Consider the following 21,229-nt stretch of genomic DNA (forward strand, 5'->3'; position numbering starts at 1 on the left):
ATTTAATTAGAGAGCTCAGAGAAGGTTTCCTGAAGGAGTGGGTGGCATTTGAGCATGGCCTCACAGAAGGTTTGGCATTTTAGTAAGCAAAGGCTTTAGCACTGAGAGAGTAGTCACATCCAGGCGTAGGAAATAATCTAAAAGGAGGAGTAGAAGATTCAGTCATGGGGCTTGAAACAGTTCATTATATAGTTGTTGTGACCAGAACGGGGCTAGCATTTTGACTATATCCATAATAGTGACTAATCTCTTTTTGTGGTCAACCTAAATATCTGAAAATTTTCCTGTTAACTTATATTTTGAATTTGATAGCATGGTGATGCTTCTCCCAGATTAAAGAAATCAGGATTATTATCTTGAATGAGCTCCAATTTTTTCTTATCAAAAACATGTAACATAAAATTTACCATCTTAACCATTTAAGTGTACAATTCGGAAGTATTAAGTATATTCACATTATTGTGAGACAGATCTCCAGAACTTTTTCATCTTACAGGACTGAAGCTCTATACACATTAAACAATTCTTTTTACCTGTTCCCCTCAGTCCCTGGTAACCTTTGAGCGCCACTATTTTTGACAGCTGGCTTGAGAGAAGTTTCTAGAATCCATTTAGTAACATTGCATGAAAAGATGTGGGATAGCAAATCTGGTGTTATTTTTCTCACTTTTTCATCTTGCTATAGTAGAAAAATGACATTTTGCTGGTGTTCTAGGCCTCCTGTGAGTTTGACCATCCATACTAAACCTCACTTTATTTGCATCTCCTTTAGGCAATATGGTAACCACCTTGACACGTTTAAGGTTTTACTCTTTTATCTTTACCATGATCCCAACTTAAGAAACCATGAATGTAGCCTTCCTATGGTTGGGCGTTAAGATCACAAAATGTTTCACAACTCATGAGAGAGTGATTACATTATCAGGTAGAAAAAAATTTAGGGTACGTTGTTCTTGTTTAAATTTCCTATCTTGAAGACTTCATAGATTGGACAGATTGGCTTGCGAGTCTTCTGTTTATTCTAGTGTGGTAACTTGTGTTACCAGTTGTTAAATCTTGCAAACGTTTCTCTCCATCACCTGTTTTAACTGTGGAAGCTCTTCATGTGCACCTGTACTGTTTTTCTTGGGTTTGTTGTCTGCATTTTTACATTGTAGATGGTCCTGCTCTGTGGGGACTGGCCAGGTGGAGGTAGTCTGGAACAGGTAAGAGGCAATATTCTCTGAGGAGAGTGTTGGTTATCAAGAGAGTTGACTATCTCATGGTTGCAAATTTCTTTGTCCAGTTATGTAGAGACGATGCTTTTGGCCCCTGTGTTAGGATAAAGAAACCACACCAGTTATTTTGAGAGCGACAACTTAATATAAGGAATTATTAATCAGGTATGGCAATACTAAAAAGGCGAAGCGAGAACCCCTGAGGGTCACATAGAGTTCTTCATTACAAGATGCAGCTGCTACCTGAAGGGTTGGTGGAACAAATAAAAGAGATTGGAATAGGAAAACTTAGAAATTTGGAAGATGGACCCATTGGAAGTGGTACTCAGACCTCTGTTGAGCTGTCTTTTGTGTTTCTAAGCTTGGAAGAGTAACTCCATGGAGCTGGGACCTGGGCCTCCTGGGGCGCGCTGCCAGTTGATTGGTTCCCGTGAGTCTGAGGTGTGATAAGACTGTTTCTAGGAGTGTTGGGAAAACTGCAAGCTGAAATCAATTGCTGCTACTGGAACAAACTGCAGTTGCTGAGAGGGGAAAGTGTTGCTCTGGAGAAGCTGACAGGAATAGGAAAGAGTTTGTCCCTCCTTCCTGTCCATTCTCCCTCTAACATCCCCTATTGGCAGAGCCTAACAGGGAACCAGCTGGCGAAGCAGAAACGTGGTTGGCAGTTTTCCCACCCCAGCATCACAAAGTGGAATTTAAAAAAGGTTAGGTTTAAAACTGAGTGACAGTAGCTTCATAACTTGCACAAGTACTGTGTCCAGCTTAATCTTGATGGGCTTCCTAGGAGCTGGTGGCTTTGGGTGGACATGCATTACATGTTGAAATTAATTGACCTTTTCAGGTCTTAGTGGGGTTTGCATGTGGAACCAAATATGAGTGAAAAGCCAGTGGGCAGTCTGTCAGTTCTTGCTGCCTCAGTGGTTGGGAGGCAGATAAGCGAGAGAAACTAGCATGGGCTGTAGGGCCAGATGGATCTTTTGGGGGATCTTTTGCTCTGATGTGTTAACTTGGGCATGTTTTTTCTCTGGGCACCTAATTTGTCAGTTGAGTAAAGCTAATAATTCCAGCTTTATTGGTTGTTGTGGGCATTAGAAATATGTTTCAAGTGCCAAGCACATAGTAGGCACTCAAATGGTCAGTGATGTTTATTTTGCTTATTTAATGAAGTGTTGTAGAAATTTAGAGTGGAGCCAGCTCTTTGTGTTAAGGGCGTTGAGTCAGAAGGCCGGCAACAGGAAAGGTCAGTGTGTGGTTATTACAATGGGATGGTGATGTAGTTGTTAAGACAACTCTAAGACATAAACAGTTGTTAAATAGGCACAAGTGAAGTTTCTTTTACGGCTAGAAGAACAAGGGAGTTTAGGGTGTTATTACATAAAGCAGGAGCTAAAGCTGCATTCTCGTGGACTAAGACACAAGTCTCAGGTCCCCTGTCATTCCCCATGGACACAAACAGCTGTGCATGACAACCACTGTTGCAGAGTGAGAAGCTCCCTACTCATGCCCTCTTGCCCCTAGACCTTCACCTGACTGTTCTGGGCATCTGGTTATTTGCCTGCTTATTCATTAGATGCAAATAACTCATACAAAATAACCCCAACACATTCCTGAGTATGCTTAATTCAGATTTGGTGAAGGGACAGTCTCTTTCCCGGGAGCAGCCTCTAGCAGGTCTGGCTTCAGGCTTGTCAAGGTCCCTTCCTGCAGTAGGGCAAGGCATTTCATGTATAAATAATGAAATTGCCTTGCCAGCTGGGTGCTGGATCTGAATGTCTGTGTTGTTCATGGTTCTGGTAACTTTATTTGCCCATATTTCTCCATGGTAGTAATGAGCGATAAATGTTGTTTCTGATTGATGACAAGTAGACTACACAGTAAAAAAGAGTCATCTTTGTTCTGTAGGGTTAGAAAGATGTCTGTCCTGAAAAGGTACAGGCCTCATTTTACTGAATATTTAAACACAGGCTGTGAGAGTACTTTGAATTTGGTAGATAAAATATGTGGCACTAGACCTGGCAGCCTGATTTAGACCTTGGAGTGATGGAACTGGCAAGGCAGAAACTCAGTGTCTAAAGGGAGACCTTTCTGCCGTGCACTTACATAATTCAGTCTCTTTTTTGGAAATGCACCGCAATTTATTGCACAAATTTGACTAGAAATCTGGCTCAATTGAAAGTTCCACTGGCACCAGCTAAATAATGGTGTCATATCCAGCATCGTTTTCCCTTCTGTGTTGTTCCAGGAAGAACTTTTAATAATTATTATTATTTTTTAATATGGTGAAGAAGGGAAGGCATTCACAAAGAAGCATTTCTCTAACAAAATGATATTATCTTCTGAATGGGCTCACCCCATCCTGCTCTGTTACAGAGAAAATTGGTTTCCTATTGTAAGAGATTTATTTTCTTTTTTTCCTGTTCCTTCCTCCTCTTCTAGAACTGTGGGAGGGCTTGTGGCACATCACTGTGCTGGATGGGATTCATCTGGCTTGTAGCCTGTACTTTAAGTAACGGGGTTGTCTCTTCTGAGGGCGTTGGCTCTCCATTTTTAGCCTGGGATAAAGGGTAAGAAATGTGGGAGAAGATTTCTTCATTACTAGAAAACATGATTTGGGGCCAACTGGTTAATTTTGAGCTTCCAGTGAAAAGGAAAGAAGTTCCAGAAGGGCAGAGCCAGTCGTAGTATACTGGTCCCTGCTGGTTTCTATTACCTCCCAGACCTCCAGGCGTGCTTTTGTCCTTGAAGATTCCCCCCCCACCCCCGCACCCCCGCTCCATTTTCCCTTTCACTTTTAAACTCTAGTTTCTTATTTGTGTATTTTTTATGTCCTTTCCAACGAAGGGGTTTCCCACGTTAACATTGATTCATATTTGTAATCGATCTTCAGAACTATTACCTGGGTAGAATGAGGCCATTCTAGAGAGACACTTTCTTTTCAGCTCCGTTTGCTCATTTGAACAGCATAGGAAGAGTGCGTCATTCAGCAAAACTTCACACCTGTTAGTATTGTTGCAGATTCCCCTTTCGAGAATAAAGGAAGGACCCTACAATCTTTCACTACTCTTTTCTTCCATCTTAGCCACAAAAAATATCACCCCAGAGGCTGGCCTGGTGGCATAGTGGTTAAGTTCGTGCGCTCTGCTCCGGCCACCTGGGTTTCGAGGGTTGGGATCTCGGGCTTGGACGCACTGCTTATCAAACAATGCTGTGGCAGTGTCCCGTATAAAGTAGAGGAAGAGGGGCACGGATGTTAGCCCAGGGCCAATCTTCCTCACACACAAATGTGTGGATATATATATATATATATCACCCTAGCAAATGCCCTTGCTTAGACTTAGTTTAATCTCAAATACGTGAATTTTGTGGGGGAACGCTGGTACTTTTGAGTCCACATTAGGAAATCACCCCCTTTTGTATTTTAGCTTACAATAATTTATTTTATTTTTGAACTGTCACACTTGATATTTCTAGAATATCAGTTCAGTTTTACTTGAACTCTAGTACTATATGTGTTCGTTAAGGATTTGTAACTATTAGCTAATGATAAATTGAGGGTGTGTTTTTTCAGAGATCATAAGTAATAGAATTTGTTATGTCAGACTCGTAGAGATAGCAGAAAATTGCTTTAAAGTCTTAGCCAGGTCAAAAGAGAACACACTGATTACTCAGATTTTGTAAATTTGGTTTTTTCTGTTATTAATAAGACACTGAAATTACCAAGAGTGCTACTTTCGTATCACTGCTTACAAAGAACCCAGATTTTGCAGTTGTACAGTGGGATATCTATTCTAGAATCTTTCTAATATTCAGTAATATGCTTATGTTTGTGTAGTATAGAATCATATCTGGTAAGAGTAGTCAGAAGGTAGGAAGAGTTTGCATTCCACTAGTGCTGTATCAGTGATATTCATTAGATGAATTTGCCAACAATGGTATGAAGCTGCAGTGATATTGCCTCCCCACCCTTTTTTTGATTCACTTTGATGTTTACTAACCAGTTCCATTTATTCCTATAATCACAAGAAGTACAGTTGTTTTTAAAATTCTTTTAGATAAGCCTTTTTGTATTCCCCGTTTTATTCTTTCAGTATGTTGGCACTTTGTAGGAATGTGGCACTATGCTAGGCACTTTCTGGGTGTTATAAAGATCTCTCACATAGAGCTTCCCTCATGTGGTCTGGTAGGGAAGATAAGACCTGTGAAGTAATTTAATTACAGTTATACAAGGCAGAAAGTGATTAGTGCTATAACTTTGGCTTATCTCTTCTGTCTCGGGACATTTTAGCTCTTGTTAACATCCGTGTTAGATGACGTAAAACGTAGCTAAGTAGCCTTGCTTCTTAGTAACACTAAAAGTGTAGATTTGGTTTTCTCATGGAGTTTATATCATCTGAAATGTTCCTTGAATATGAAAGTAGAGTTGCCTTAATTTGTACTAATATATTTAGCCCTTTTCTCATTTTTACAGGATTTTGAAATAATTTTGCCTGGCTTTTCACTACAAAGTCACGTATAATGCCAGGTAATTCTTCAATTGCTGATTCTTAGGCAGAAACTGAGGCAAGCCAGGAGCTGCTGGTGCTAGAATCATTGTTTAGAGCCCAGGCTTCTATTTGGTTGATCATCAGCAAGCTGCCCACTTCCTCTTGACCATTAGTTGCTATCAAATGCTTGAGGAATGTTGGATTTCAAGGTCCAGGACAGTGCTTTTTGTCTGTGACTTCAGGAGTGCTGAACTTGTGCTTTGTTCTCTTCGAGGATCCGGTGCCCTTTCTGTCTCATTATCCCAGTCTTACCGCTGAATCCTCACTATTCCTCTAGGAACGGTGGCACAGACTTAGTTCCCATTTGGAGCAGATTTTTATTTTCAGAGCCCTTGGGCAGGAAAAAGATTTTGCCCTATTACTTGTTGGAAGCTGTCTCTATGCAGAGAAAGGAAGATGGAGCAGGACTCCAAAGCCTTTTTTATTTTTGGTTTTCTTGCTGGGTCCGGGAGCCTCTTTGCTGCTGGTTGCACAGCTTCTTACTTGTGAGACTTCACTTTCCTTGGCCTTGAGGTCTGTGAGGGGTAGCACTGTTCTTTTATTCCACTCTTTCTCCTGTGCCTGCACAAGTATTTGTAGCTAAGTAAAGGGATCCCATATGGTTTGCTGCTTGGATAATGGTTTTGGAGCCCTTTATTCTTAAAGTCTTGACAGGGTCTTGGGGAAAAAAAGACCTGATGTTTGGCCTCCTACTTCTCCCCGCATTCTTTTTTTTCCCTCCCCCATTCTTACTGCATCTGAGCAATAAATAGCAACTACTTCTGAAAATACTCTTAGTTGGCTAATATAATTGAGTAGAAGAGCGGTCTCTAGGAACAGATTTTTTTCCCCTTACATGATGGTCTTGAAAATGGTACTTTAATTTTGAGATGTGCAAGTTCCTGTGGAACATAATCATATGCTGTGCACTGCAGATGACGAGCGAGTCTCTTCAAGGACGTGAGGCTGCCTAAATCTGCTTGCTTCTTTCCCTCTTTGGATAGTGTGGAACTGTTCTCCTGGCAGGTTGCCAAGAGACACTTGGAACCTGGGCTGTTTCTTGGACTTGCCACTTCCTCTTCTTTTCTGCTATCACCGTAGCTAGTCTAGGTCTAGACCACTGGGTGTCAGTGGTTAGGGGTGGGGTGGACGTGAGAGAGGATGTGCCTACTCCTGCTGTTCCCTGGCATGGGCTGATTGGTTTTCTCTCTTGATTCTCAGATTCCACATTCAGTCTTTCTATAGTTGGACTGGAGGAATATTTGGAAATCCTATTTTGCCACCATTACTAGAATGTTTCAACTTGTCTTATCTGTGTAGAAGTTCAAGGAGTATGTTGAATTATCTCTAGGTACATATGCGGAGATAAACTTTAATTCCCCAGTTATTACTTACTTACTTGTTTATTTTTATTTAACCCTTTTGGCATTAATCAGGCTCCTCAGTGTTGCTTTCTGACTTTTTAAATCTTTGAACTCCTTTTTCTTTTATTTCCATTGGTTTAAGTGGGGCAGGTGCTCAAAAGGTACTCAGCAGCATTTCTCAAAGTGTGACCCACAGTTCTCCTTGCTACTTATTAAAAATACAGAATTGTGGAAATCACACCAGACCTACTAAATCAGAATATCTGGTGTGGGCCTGGCAGTCTGCATGCTTACCAAGATCCCAGGTGATTCTTAGGCACACTAAAACTGACAGCCACTGACAGGTGTTGATTGCCTTTTGGCAGTAAGAAGCCAAGAAAGTGGAGTGTCTGGCCCACCAGCAATGAGCATAGGCCTCTGGGATAGCTGGGATCGAAATCCTAGCTCTGCCTGTTACTTGTTACGTGACCGGAGGCAGCTTACTTATGCTTGAAGCCTCACTTTCTTTGCTGTAAAATGGGGATCATAATACAGCAGTCCAGGTAGAATTGCTGTTTTTGTGAAGCCTACTTGATAGAGTTGTTCTTGTAGGGGAGAAAGTTTTCCTACCCTCATAGGGTCCCTGTCTGGGCCTGAAAATTAAACTGACAAAGACAGATTAACAGGAGAAAAGCATACAAATGTACTTAATGTAAGTTTTATGTGATGTGAGAGCCTTCGTAAGAAAATGAAGACTCAAAGAAACAGACCTGAGTATTTTTATGCTAGGTCCCATGAAGAGTGGACAGTTGTGTAGAAATATGATAAGTCAAAGAGCATGAGGGAAACCTAGCATGGCCTGTGGGTTTGGATTCTTCACGGTGTACCTTTTTCTTCAGAAATAAAGATGCTCCTTTCCTCCAGGTGTAGGAAGGGCACCTCTCACATGAGGGTTTTATGACCTGTTGCAGGGGAAAAGGTCAAAATGATCTTCCTGCTTCTGCTGTTTTCTAAAACGCCTTCAGCTTGAACCCCATTAACAATAGCAATTACTAGTTTACCTTAAATTCCAGTGTTTTTCACACGTGTTATTAGATCCTTAAAGATGGGATCAGTAGGATCAAATAAGGTTGTCAGAAAAATCAAAAGTTTGAGGGTCCTGTAAAAGCAACAAACATTTCAGGGACCTGGTATCTTGCATAATCCTGAGGTTGAAAGTCTAACCCCCTTCCAGTCCTACATCTGTGAATTTTTAAAATCCCATTTTAGTTTCTTTTATTTTTCAATTTGATTTCAGTTTATATTGTTTACCATTCCTTCTTTGCTTCCTGGAGATATGGTTGTAATGTGATTGCATTGTTATGAATTTGGGACTTCCCAGACCTTGTCTCTTTAATAGACCCTATTTACCTGTAAGAGGTATTTTGTTGGGAGAATGAAATAGAACTAATTGGGAAATAAAGCATCCTTTTCTTTGAAACAACTCCTGTGGAAATGTTTGGATATACGTGTGAATCTTCTGGGTATGGTCCTTTAGGTATTGTGGTGCAAGATAATCCTCCATTTGGCCAAGGCGCTACCATTTTGAACCTTTCCCCAGTTGCTGACTGTAGCTTTCTAGTTAGCCGACTTCCCTTTAATACAAATGTGCTACTGTATTGTTAAGGATCACAAAATAGTGGATATCCCTGTGGATTCTGTCTCCTGGCTGCCAAGGGAATTGAAGGGTCCTTGATTGTGAATATGCCCAGGGCATGTGGTAATGTTCCTGTTTTAAGTCTATAATTCAAATGGAAATCGCAGCCTTTGTTTATTAAAATGGCATGTGTGGCAGGGCAACTGGGACCAGTCCATTATTTACTGTTTGAAATTTTATCCATTTTAATCTGATCATGTCTGTTATTTTAATTCAACAGTCAGTTTTAAGATCTTCATAAAGTATAGTTCTGCTTGGCTACTTTAATATATTATAGTTCAAGTCTCCTTTAAAAAACAAAAATCAAACTTGTTTTTGACCTTGGTTATTTGACAGCATGCTTGTAGTTAAATTATTCCCTTCTGCCTCATGGAAGGATACATCTATGAAAGAATTTTTTTTTTTTTTTTTTTGAGGAAAAAATTGGAATTTAATGCACTTCCTATGAGGAAAAGAATGGCCAGTTATCCTGTTGCAGAGAGGAATAAAAGCGTGAGACGCTGTTAGCGATGGGAAAAGATTGACCAAACAAGATTTGGGGGTTTCACATCCCTAAACATTTCTGGCCTAAAAAAAAAATCCAATGTTATAGATTAATATAACAAACATTCCTTTTGCGGCCTTGGTAGTATAGCACGTATGCTTTAGATCTTTTACAGATAAGGTTGAAAGTCTCTGTGTACTCATCCTCAGCCCCATTTCTTCCCCCCTCCTTTTCTTTCTTCCACTACCCATCCCGCATCAGTAACCATTGTCTTTCATTTCTATGCGTTTTTGTACTTTTGCTGCTTACATAGCTCTATGAATAATGTTGCTTGCGTCTGTTTTTAGTCTGTACTTAAATGGGATTTTACTGTATCACTCTACAACTTGTTTTCCATGCTCAATATTGTTTTTCAAATTTGTTCATTTGTTATATGCTCTGATTCAGCTTAACTGCTCTGTAGTATTCTCTGTGACTGTACCATAAACATCGTCAACATGAACATTGTAATATACATACTTGTCTTGCACATGTGAGGCTTTTCTAGGTATATACCTACCTGTAAGTACAATTTCCTAATTATAGGGATGCATATCTTCAGCTTTAACCAAATGATGCCAAGTATCACCATGTCAGAGTGCCACCCACCGTAGTTGAACCATTTCATACTTTCATCAGTGGTTAAAGGGCGCTCCCATTTCCCCACATTCTCACCTTCAAAATTTTTGCCAGTATAATGGATATCCTGTAGTATCTCAATTTATTGCCCTGATGATTAATGAAGTTACACCTTTTTTCAAGGTACCTAATGTCCAGTTGGAGTTCTTATCCGAAATGCCTATTTGTACCTTTTGCCAATCCTTCTATTGGATTGTTTCTCTTTTTTCTTATTGATCTGTCAGAGTTCTTCCTTTCTTTACTAAGTTGAAGTAATAGGAAGAGAGCTTTCCACAACTCTCACTACCACATCTACCCACCTAATAGTATCTGCATCCACACACCTAAAGATGAATTGTTGGTGCTCCTACGTAAAGCCATTCCCTCGTTGCCTATTTAAGGACATTGCTTTAGAAGTCCTATCCTCTCTCTTCTATATTATCACTTATTTGCTCTCCACTGGACCATTGCCTATTATATCTCCCATCTAAAATAAAAAACAAAAGCATTTCTTCCCCCTGCTTCCTCTGCCAGCTGCCACACAATCTCTTCGTACTCCTTTGTGGCACAACTTTCAAAAGCATTGTATGTATTCACTTTCTCCAGTTCTTCTCTTATTCCTAGTTCCAAGCAGGTTTTTGCCCCTACTATTCCACCATAATTATTCTTGTCAAGTGACCCACACTTAGCTTAGTCCAGCATGCACATCTCAGTCCTCATCTCACTTGCCTTGTTGCATTTGACACAGCTGGTCATTCCCTCCTTCTCAATTCACTTACTTTCTTTGGCTTCCAGGACATAACAAACACTATGGTAGTTTCCTCCTACTGAGCACACTGATTACTCATTCTCAGTCTTTTTTTGCAGATTCCGTCTCTTATTCCTTACCTTTTAATGTTATAATGCCTCAAGACTCAGTCTTTGCTCCTTTTCAGTCTCTTAGCTTTAATTACTACGTGTATGCCAACAACTCCCAAATGTGTATCACCAGTTCAGAGCTTTCTCCCAAATTCTGTACTTGTATATCCAACTGCCTACTCAACATCTACACTTGGAAGTTTAACCTGTCCATAACTGAGCTCCTGATCTTATTTCCCTCCCTCTAGTCTACTCTTCTGTGGTCTTCCCTATCTCATTTGATGACCCCACCCATATTTCTACCATATTTCCATTTGCTGAGATGAAAAACCTTGGAGTCATCCTTGACTCCTCCCTTTCTTTCACACCTCACTTTCCATCTGTCTACTTTCAGAATATTTCCAGACTCTGACCACTTCTTACCTCCCTTCTTAATGTAATCCACCATCATTTTCTACCCAGCTTTTGTCATAACCTCTTAATTGTTCTCCCTTTTCTTGCTATAGCATCTGTTCTCAACACAGTAATCAAAAGTAGCCAAAGTAATTCTTTCAGATATTAGGTCCGATCTGTGTCTTTGTCTGCTACTGTTCTCCCCTTGTGCACTCTGCTGTAGCCACACTCTGTTGTAGCCACAGTCTGTTGGTCTTTGAACCCACTAGGCGTGCTCCTAACTGAAGGCCTTTGCATTGGCTGTTCTCTCTGCCTTTCGCCAGATGACTACATCCCATAGCTCCTTTGAGTCTTTGCTATAGAATGTAATGTGATCAGTGTAGGCCTCACTGAGAAGAATACAGCTGTGGCCAAGTGCCTCAGTTCCCTCTCCTCCTGCTCTGCTTTTTCTTTATCCATTTCACTTATCAGCTACTAAAAGTCTGTGCTTTGGCCTCTCACTTTGTTCATGATGTCTTTTCAGTAAAGAACTTTTTAAATTTTAGTGGAGCCACATTTATCAATCTCTTTTTTTCATAGTTTGTGTTTATTCAGCCTCATTTAAGAAATCCTGCAGTATCTCAAGGTCATTAGATTTTTTTGGCTACAGGATAGGCTAGATAAAATTAGGCCTGAAAAGGGATAAGAATAAGGCCTTAATTGGAGGTCCCTTCCATTCCCTCCGAATGAACGTTGACCAGAGACCTCCTTTTGGCAATCAGCCGAAAATAACTTTCTGTAAAAGTGCCAGGTGTGTCTTTAGATGCTGAGATGTTGGACCTCTCTCAAACCGGTGAGAGGTACAGCTGATGGAAGTTATCTCTAGTGTGAGTCATTGCAGGGCCTACATACGATGCCATTTCTCAGGATGAACAGCGATTATAGCACATATTGGTTTGTGTATTATCTGCCCACCAGATAAAGCAAGCATTCTTTTCTATTTTTATTTTTTAAAAAATATTTCCATGTAAATTAGAATCTAAACTAGACAGTCCTTTTTAGCAGGCAAGAGTCAGCTAAAGTCCTGTTTTCTCAGAGTACATTCCATACCTCAATTGCCTCTTAGAGATTTCAAAGGCTTTTATGTACCTGGTAATTTGGAGGAATTGCTTTTATTTTGTGGTTTCTTAGGGACTTCTAGTATCTCTCTTGTAAGATGTTTGCAGATGTCAATAGCTACTAGCTCTGAAGGGTTAGAGTAACAAGATCATTCTGTTTTCACTGGCGATATCTTGTTTTCTGCTTTTGCTATCAGTTCTTTCCTAGCTTCATGAGAGACATATAATCAGACGCTGAAGTTGCCCTGTTTTTTATTGGGATTTTTGTTGGTTTACTGTTTATTTTCTTTCATTCTTTTGAGAGGATTTTGGCTTGGCTCTGTCCTGTCGAGTGTCTTTCTTGTTCAGACAGCCATATTCATACATTTAGGTGTCTGTCATCCCCTGAGCTTCATTTGAATGCTTGTTGGAACTGTATTTCTTATATTGTTTTGGATTTCCAGTCAAATGACGTTCCCTCGTACCTCTGGTGTTTCGGAACAGGTATGGTAAGGTTCAGATATTCAGATTCTGTGGCAAATCTTAAGGCTATGTAAGGTAAATGTCAATATTTTGTTCATTTCATTTTTTAAAATGTTCACTTACGCTTATGTAGTCACACAGCTACTCTCTGTCAATAGATTGTCCTCTGTTGCTTGGTGAATATGAATATTCCTGAGGGCTGATTTTGATAACCATCGATTTTGTCTTTATTAAAAATCCTGTTCATTACTGGCACCTAGCATCTTCTGTCTAGCAAGCATTCTTACTGTATCCTTGAGTGTCCTCACAGACTCTGTTTTAGGGTTCCTCAGTAGTGACCCACTATTTTTATTTGGCTGCTTGGAAGCTTATAAAATATCTGTAATCCTGTACATCTGCCCTTGTGTTATCTAGCACTCCCTCCAGCCAGGCAACTCTCACATGTCCTATTCTCCTCATTTCCTATAAGAAAAACTCAGTGTTATTATTTCTTTAAAGATTTTCCTATTGAGGGTCATACCTCACTTATTAGACAGTGATCATGACACCCCGAGACATTGATTAGAGCTTGGCCATCCCAGTTGTTCCTGTTTAGAGTGTGTAGATTCCCACATGTCCTCTGGGAGGAGGAAGAGGGGTGCATTTCTGAAGGTGCCTGAACTTCCTAGAAGAGCACTGGAATGATGCTGCTGCCTTTTTTTTTAAATGCAGGAAGTAGAAGACAGTTGGATGATGAATGTGAAGCTCAAACTCAAAGAATTATGTACATTCTCATAAGAGATTTTCTTGGTGATATCAATGAATTGAAATATTTAAATGATGTGTTTAGGACACCAAGGCTTAGTTAGGGTCTAGGAGGAAACATCTTTTTGATTCCCTTGACTTCAATATTGTCCTTAGGATTAGTTTAAATATGGGGAATTAAAATGATAAATGCTCTTTATTTGGGAGTAGTTGGCTATTTAAGAAAACATAATTTGAAATACTTCTTTGAGTATAGAATGGATTATACAGAGATGGCTTGTTTTGTCAGCTGTGTAATATGTGAAGCCAGGTGGCTAATCATACGGGATGAAGAAGCAATGGCATTCATCTAGGTTAGGAGTTAGTCTTTGATTTTCTCCTTTCTTTCAGAATTTTTTTTTCAGATATTATCTGGCTCTTGGAGATTTCCAAATCTGTACATGGAGTCCTATTCTAAAATACTTGATCTTTGTATATTATTCTCCGTATTTCTTTTGTAGTTAGTTCATCCGACTATTTTTTGAGTATATACTGTGAGGGAGATGCTGTACTTGTTTCTGGGGTTACAGAGAACAACAGAAATGGACAGGATCTCTGTTCTTCTGGAGCTTAAGGGCTAGCAGGAGAGACACATTAAAGTAATCATACCAGCCGATCTGGCCAGCATCTCCCTATTTCTTGAACACATTCCATTCCTCCACACCACCACCAAAAGGCGGGCTTCTCTTGACTTCTTATCATGACTTAGAATATTGGGTTCCTCTTCTTTTATCCCTTCTCTCCACTCTGTTGTCAGTTCCTGTTAATTCATTTCCTAAAATGGTTCTCCTATCTCTCAAGTTCCTATCCATTGCCACTTCTGTCACCTTCCTTTAGACTCTCTCTCATCATCTCAAAGTTACATTGCTTAGAGCAGTAACTTCTTTTTGAAGAAGTCTGGGAACCATGAGATAATGAAGGAATTGTGTGTGTTTGTATTTGGGTACGTGTTGAAATACTCTTTATTCCTGCCTCTCCTTTTGCTTGTCCTGTTTTTTTTCAACTCTCATTTTCTTCCTACTTCTTTGCTATCCTGCAAACTCACATTAAGTCCCACCTTGTCAGTGAAACATTTCCTGATTACTTCTTTCTTTTCACTTCCCTGAACTCTTATAGCACTTAGTCCCTAGTCTATATCACATAAAATTTAGCACGTACTCAAAACTGCCTTGTGTTATTTCATAACTGTAGCATTTCTTCTATTACTGTGTTAGGTTACAAGAATTTTGAGTCCAGGATTATAACATGTTTACAGAGTGCTTTGTGTGGGACTGATAGTTGGTAGGTACTTAATAAAGGTTTACAGAGTAATAGAAATAGATTTATAGAGTATCTGTAAATAGTTGAAGGGCCCTAATACTTATTGAGCTTCTTCTATACCGCCGTTTATGTGGCTATTTCCCTGTTGATGAACATTTAGGTTGTTTCCAGTTTGCCTAATGAGGAACATTCCATTGCTTATTTTGGCGCCTGTCATGTGTAAAAGATAATCTTTTTCCCTGTAAAATATTTCAGACAAATATTTATTAGTCATTTACTTTGTATCCAACACTTATTTAATATTTGTGGTGCTGGGAGATAGCGAGCGTATTTCACATGCATTCCAGTACTTTGTGCTATTGGCTGTGTTCTTTTGTGTCTTTTCTTCCCCCCCATTCCTGATGTGGTATTTTATTTTGCTTTAAGGATAAGAACAAGAAGCTACGTCCCCTGTATGACATTCCTTACATGTTTGAAGCCCGGGAATTTCTTCGAAAGAAGCTTATTGGAAAAAAGGTAAGTGATGACAGAAACATATTTGCCAATGGTTGGATTATTTTCTGGGCCCTTGTGATGGAATCTCAGAGACCAGCAGGTGACTCCTCCACCAAGTCAAGCAGAATTACTTTGATAAAGAGAGGCGTGCCTATGTATCAGGAAGTGGTATCCCTTGGGAGAGGTTTAAAATTGGGGCCTTGACCACGGTGTGATTGCCAAAGCTCTCACGACATGTTCTTTCCAGGGTCCAGGCTCAATTCCAGTTTCAATAATTGCATATTACCCTGAGCTCCATTCACTTGGCTCTCCTGTTCTCTCCAGCCACCTCCATTAAAAGTCGGTGCTATGGGATTTGCTTGTGAGAGAAGGTTGCGGCTTGTTTCTGCCTCCCCTACTTCTGAGGGTAGGTTGGCTATCGAGGAGAAGAGGGGCTCTCCTGGAATAGGAGCACGGCTTTGTGGGGAAGGAGTGTGTGGTTTCCTGGTCGTTTCTGTGGAGACTTTAGAGTAGCACATTGACTTTCTGGTGCGGCAGCTCAGAGGCCCTGTGAGTGTATTTCCTTGTCTTCTCAGAGCATAATATTCTGTGACCAGCTGCAGAACTTGCCATTCTGGGAAGCTGATAATGAGCCTCCAAGCTTCCCTTTATTTTTCCTGACCTCTCCACCCTAAATATCTTGGGGAGTTCTTTGTGTCCTGGATAAAGAAAGGAAATGCATGGGATGGATAGTTCCTTTGGTAATTGAGGGAAATCTGTTCAGGGAGGGACTGTGATTCCTCTTTTCCCTTTAAAGCCATATTAGCATTCTTTACCTAAATGCAGGTTTTTAAACTTTTGGTGATAAGTTTGCTAAGGCTTTTGAATTAATGCCAAAGAAGTGTATAATAAATATAAATATAACCAATTTTATTATATACCGTAGTCACTAGAATGATAAATTATAGCAAAAGATTTTGATGTTGGGTTTCAGATGAAATTGCTAATTTTGAGGTGGAGAAACCAAACTGAATTCCCTAAAACAAGTATTAAATCTCCTCAGGTTCCTTCAGAGAATAGGCTCATTTGTCATTGTATAAAACTTGACAGAATGCCGTATTCATTCATGAAGTGTAGTGTGAATGATGGCTTTAAGACTCCTTCAATTTCTAGATCTCCTGTTATCTGATCTAATGTCCAACATCTCTATTTCACCAAGTTGATACCATATCACTCATTTACTGGCTCATAAACGATAGCATGGAGACAAGCAAGGAATTCCCTCACAAGTGTGCATTTCTTTTGGGATCCATCCAAAATCACCTCGAAAGGAGTGGCAGTGCATATTTGATTCTTGTGCAGCCAGTTGTGTGGCATCCACCTGGTTTATTTGAATATTGCCCTACCCTGATTCTGTTTCATCCAGAGGAGCATAGATCACAGCTTATTGCAGCAGCTGCTGAATGGTCCTAGAAGAGTAGCCCAGGGCTCTGCTCTCCAACACTGTGCCAGGCCTTTGTAGGGTCCTCTATCTCAGGATAAAAGAACTGATCTCAAGTGTCAGATATGGTGGCAGTTCTTATGCAATTAGGTTTCTTCTTGGTGGGAGAAGCCTTGTTTACTGGTTCTTCTGCATCAGAGTTGATTGGATTCTATTTGTGCTGAGCCCAAGTTTTGCCCCCCATGGTGACATTGTATAAATGATGAATACTGAATCCCTGCGTAGGGAGTAGGATGTAGCTCAGCTCTGCTGGGCTAGAACATTCCTGATGCAAACTGCTTTTCCTGACTCACCACCTGAAACCACTTGCCTGTCTTCTGGGCCTATCAGTTGAGACACCAAACACCCATGTGCTCTCAAGTCTGGGAGCAGACAGGGCCGTTGCTGCCTCAGGGGGGTGGCTAGCACATCATTGCACATTTCTGCCAATTCCCTTCAGACCTCTGCAGCTGTTCAGCATGGCACATGGTGATTAAGAGGCACCGAGAGGGAGCATGTTTGCCTATGTGCTTATGTGTGCGAAAGCTGATTAGGGCAGCCTGGCACAGCGTAGGGAAGATAATGGAGGTAAAATCATCTTCTCTGCCCAGATTATTATTTGCCCATCCCAGAGAGTCTATAATATGACAGTTTTGAGGAGTTTCTAGAATGTAGAGAAATAAGATTGGAGGTAAACTGCTATGGTGCTTTGTTAGATTCAATGGCCTCCATTTCAGTTATGGAAATTCACTTTGATTCACTCCCAAGATTTAATTCTGGCTAAATGCCTTAATTAAAGTAACCATGCACCTCTCTGAGCCTTGGTTTTGTCATTAGTGAACTGGGAATTTTATTTGCCTTCCCTCTCTGATGGGGTTGTTTTAAGAATCCAGGATGATACTAGTGTTGCATGTTTTTCCAGATGCCAGTAAGGTATGTTGTTTTTGTTTAGTAATGCTGCTTTTGTGTAGCATCTAGCAGAACCTTACTTTTTCAGTTATGATTTTTTTTACTGGCTCTGAGGTCAAGAGATGTGAATCATTGTGCCACTGATTTGACTTTCATCAACCCATTATACAGATTTGGGTGGTACCTGGTTACATGTGGCATCAGGGTTCCAGCTTACACAGAATGAGTATCTGCTGGTGCTAAAGTGTGTGTGTGTACGTACACATGCACTCTGGTTTGAGGGAGAGTTAGAAGGGTATGTATGTATCCTGAAAGGGTTTCAGTAGCTGTCTGAATTGCCATACTGCCTGTAGAATGCCCTCCCAATCCCCTGTTTACCATCTGCTTCTGTGCTTTCACTAAAATCTTAACTAACGAATATACATGGGGGGTCAGCCCCGTGGCTTTGCGGTTAAGTGTGCGCACTCTGCTACTGGCGGGCTGGGTTCGGATCCCAGGCGTGCACCAATGCACCACTTGTCCGGCCATGCTGAGGCCGCGTCCCACATACAGCAACTAGCAGGATGTGCAACTATGACATACAACTATCTACTGGGGCTTTGGGGAGAAAAAAAAGGAGGAGAATTGGCAATAGATGTTAGCTCAGAGCTGGTCTTCCTCAGCAAAAAGAGGAGGATTAGCATGGATGTTAGCTTAGGGCTGATCTTCCTCACACACAAAAAAAGGAATATACATGGGGAAGAACTGTCTTGCTAATTTCTTCTGGGGTTCGTCATGGCCCCAGTATGGTGGAGAAATGGAATCTATGATAACATCATATCTGTTAGTTTTCCAGAATGATATCCTAGATGTGTATAAGGTGGTGAAATTGATGCTCTTCTAAAAGAACCAGGGCTGCAGGCCTCAAGTGATTTCTTTTTGTGTGTGTATATTTTTCTTAATGCTTAGCGAAGATCTAAGCAGTGGTGGAAAGCAAAAGTTTGTGTGCCTCAGTCATTTTGTTCTCAGTGAAATAAGGTAATAATGACTGGGATGTTCATTGTGAATTTTCCCCAACTATCTTGTAGAATCTCAAAATATTTTTAATTCGTGTAATACAGTATTTACAAATGACATAGGAATCACTCTAACTCCTGAGCCTTAATTGCAAAATTTCTATCACCATGGGAACCATTGTGTTCAAAGTTGTAACTTGTTTGCACAATTGAAGGGTGAAAAATGGTGGAAGAGATGGAATTACAAGAAGCAAGAGTGCATGGAAGCTTCAGCTCTGGCGATAAATGCTCAGTCCAGGCTCTCCTATCTCCAGAAATCTCTGCCCCAAAATATGTCTACTTTCTAAATGTTTTTGCCACTGTTTTCTATTGAATAAACAAATTTGGGACATGAGGCTCAATTGTAAACAGCCAACTTTGTATGGTTTTCACGCCATTGAACTTTCTGTGAACTAGGCTGACTCTTTTTCATGCACCTAAAATTGGGCATTTTTCTTGATAAAGGCAGACATGGGAAAAGTTACTGGGCTATAAATAATTTAGGGAGTTATTTCAAATTCTTACTGCTTTCGATTGTTCTTCTCTTTTGGAAACCTGTCTTTCCTGAGGTCCATCCCTTTGGGGGTGTGGAGCAATTTGGGATGGGTAGGAATGATCTCCATGTGCACCCAACTTAGAAATCCAGCATGTCGGGCCGGCTCCGTGGCTTAGCGGTTAAGTGCGTGCGCTCTGATGCTGGCGGCCCGGGTTCGGATCCTGGGAGCGCCCCGAGGCACCACTTCTCCGTCCAACGCGAGGCCGAGTCCCATGTACAGCAACTAGAAGGATGTGAACCTATGACATACAACTATCTACTGGGGCTTTGGGGGGAAAAAAATGAATAAATAAAATCTTTAAAAAAAAAAAAGAAATCCAGCATGTTCAAAACTGAACTCATGCTATTGTGTCAGAAAATCTGGTTTCCTCGAGTGTTCTGGGAGTCACACCACTGTCTGTTGCTGTCAGAGACATTTGTGACACCTCTTCTTTTACCCTTCTTTTTCCAATCCTTCATCAACTCCTGCTGTGTGTATGTTGGTGTGTTTCCTCTTCTTCCATTGCGCTGCTGCCGCCTTGGCTTATATCTGCTCTCACCTGGACTCCTGTGGTGTTTTTACTGGTTTTCCCACAGTCATTCTTTCCCACTATAGTGCACTCTCCACCTGCAGCTAAAGGGAGCTGCAATTGTGATGTGCTTCACCAATGACAAGCACATCACGCTCTTCCTTTGCCTAGGACTGTTGGCTTCCCATTGCTTCCTGTGGCCTACAAGGCCCAGCATAATCTAGCTCCAGCCTGCTTCTCAGATGTGACCCTCCACCCCTTTTCTCACCTACCTCCTGGCCACCTTTCTAGCCTCCATTAGCTTTCTGAAATGCGTTATGCTCCTGCTCACTTCAGGGCTTTTGCACTTTCAATTTTTTCTGTATGGAATGCTCTTTTTGTCCTCATTTTCCTCATTTCTCCTCCCCTATTTATCTTATGCTTATCCTTCCTAGGTCCAAGTTAAATGTGACTTCCTGGGGGACATCTTCCCTTAACAACCCCTCTTCTAATAATTTAATCTGTTTATGACTTCATATCTTAACATAATATATTTGAGAGATTATGTCTTGTTAGATTTATTGTATGGTTAGATTTATTATATCAGGCCGGCTAGGGCCCACGTCTGTTTTGCTCACCACTCTAGAGCCCAGTGCATAGAATTTATAGTGCACAGTAGATACTCAGTAAACTTCTACTGAATTAATTAACTTTAGAGAAAAGGAGGGACACTGAATTGAAGGTTGTGTACCTAGATAAGAATACATAAAAGGAGGTAGTGGCCGGCCCGGTAGCGTAACGGTTAAGTGTGCACGCTCCACTGCAGCGGCCCGGGGTTGGGATCCCGGGCGCACACCGACACACCACTTGTCAAGCCATGCTCAGGCGGCGTCCCATACAAAGTGCAGGAAGATGGGCATGGGTGTTAGCCTAGGGCCAGTCTTCCTCAACAAAAGGAGGAGGATTGGCGGCAGATGTTAGCTCAGGGCCAATCTTCCTCACACACACACGCACACAAAAAATACATAAAGGGAGGTAGAAGTAGGACCCACCCAATTTGCCTGGGGTTAGCCGTGTATGCAAGAAGTAGGGCGAGATTACCTCTTCATTTCAGGAGTCCCAAGTCAATCTGGAAATGGTTATTATATGTAAACGATATTATCTCTATTCTGGGTTAATGTGCTTTTATGAGCCAGGTTGGCAACCCAACTACTGTTAATAGCTTTGTTTCTGTGGGATAAAATATTCTGAATGTCTAAGTCAACTGTAGAACATGTGGCTCATCTGTTGTTTGCTGGTTACTTTTGCATGATTTTCGTGCCGTTCCAATTTGTTCTGTGAACTAGACACACTTTTTTTAAAGGCATTTCATATAATTCTCATTCTGGCTTAAAAGGTTAGGGCTGTCATTCACTCAGTTGTCTTTTCATGAAGCGCTGAATGTTGTTTTCACTTTTATTTAATTTTTAATTTTCATCTTCACTATGTAAGATCTATGTATCATTTCTATTTTTA

At 40.8% G+C, this 21,229-nt stretch overlaps 1 protein-coding gene across 1 annotated transcript in view; it reads left to right on the forward strand.

Moving 5' to 3' along the window:
* Nucleotides 1-21,229, forward strand: part of SND1 (staphylococcal nuclease and tudor domain containing 1) — a 422,021-nt gene that overhangs the window by 135,327 nt on the left and 265,465 nt on the right. Inside the window, exon 11 of the mRNA XM_004418726.2 lies at nucleotides 15,200-15,289. Within this exon, the coding sequence (XP_004418783.1) occupies nucleotides 15,200-15,289 (90 nt within the window). The remainder of the gene's footprint in view (nucleotides 1-15,199; nucleotides 15,290-21,229) is intronic.

The sequence above is a fragment of the Ceratotherium simum genome, chromosome 1, assembly GCF_057802395.1.
Source record: "Ceratotherium simum simum isolate JZ-2026a chromosome 1, ASM5780239v1, whole genome shotgun sequence".
NCBI lineage: Eukaryota > Metazoa > Chordata > Mammalia > Perissodactyla > Rhinocerotidae > Ceratotherium > Ceratotherium simum.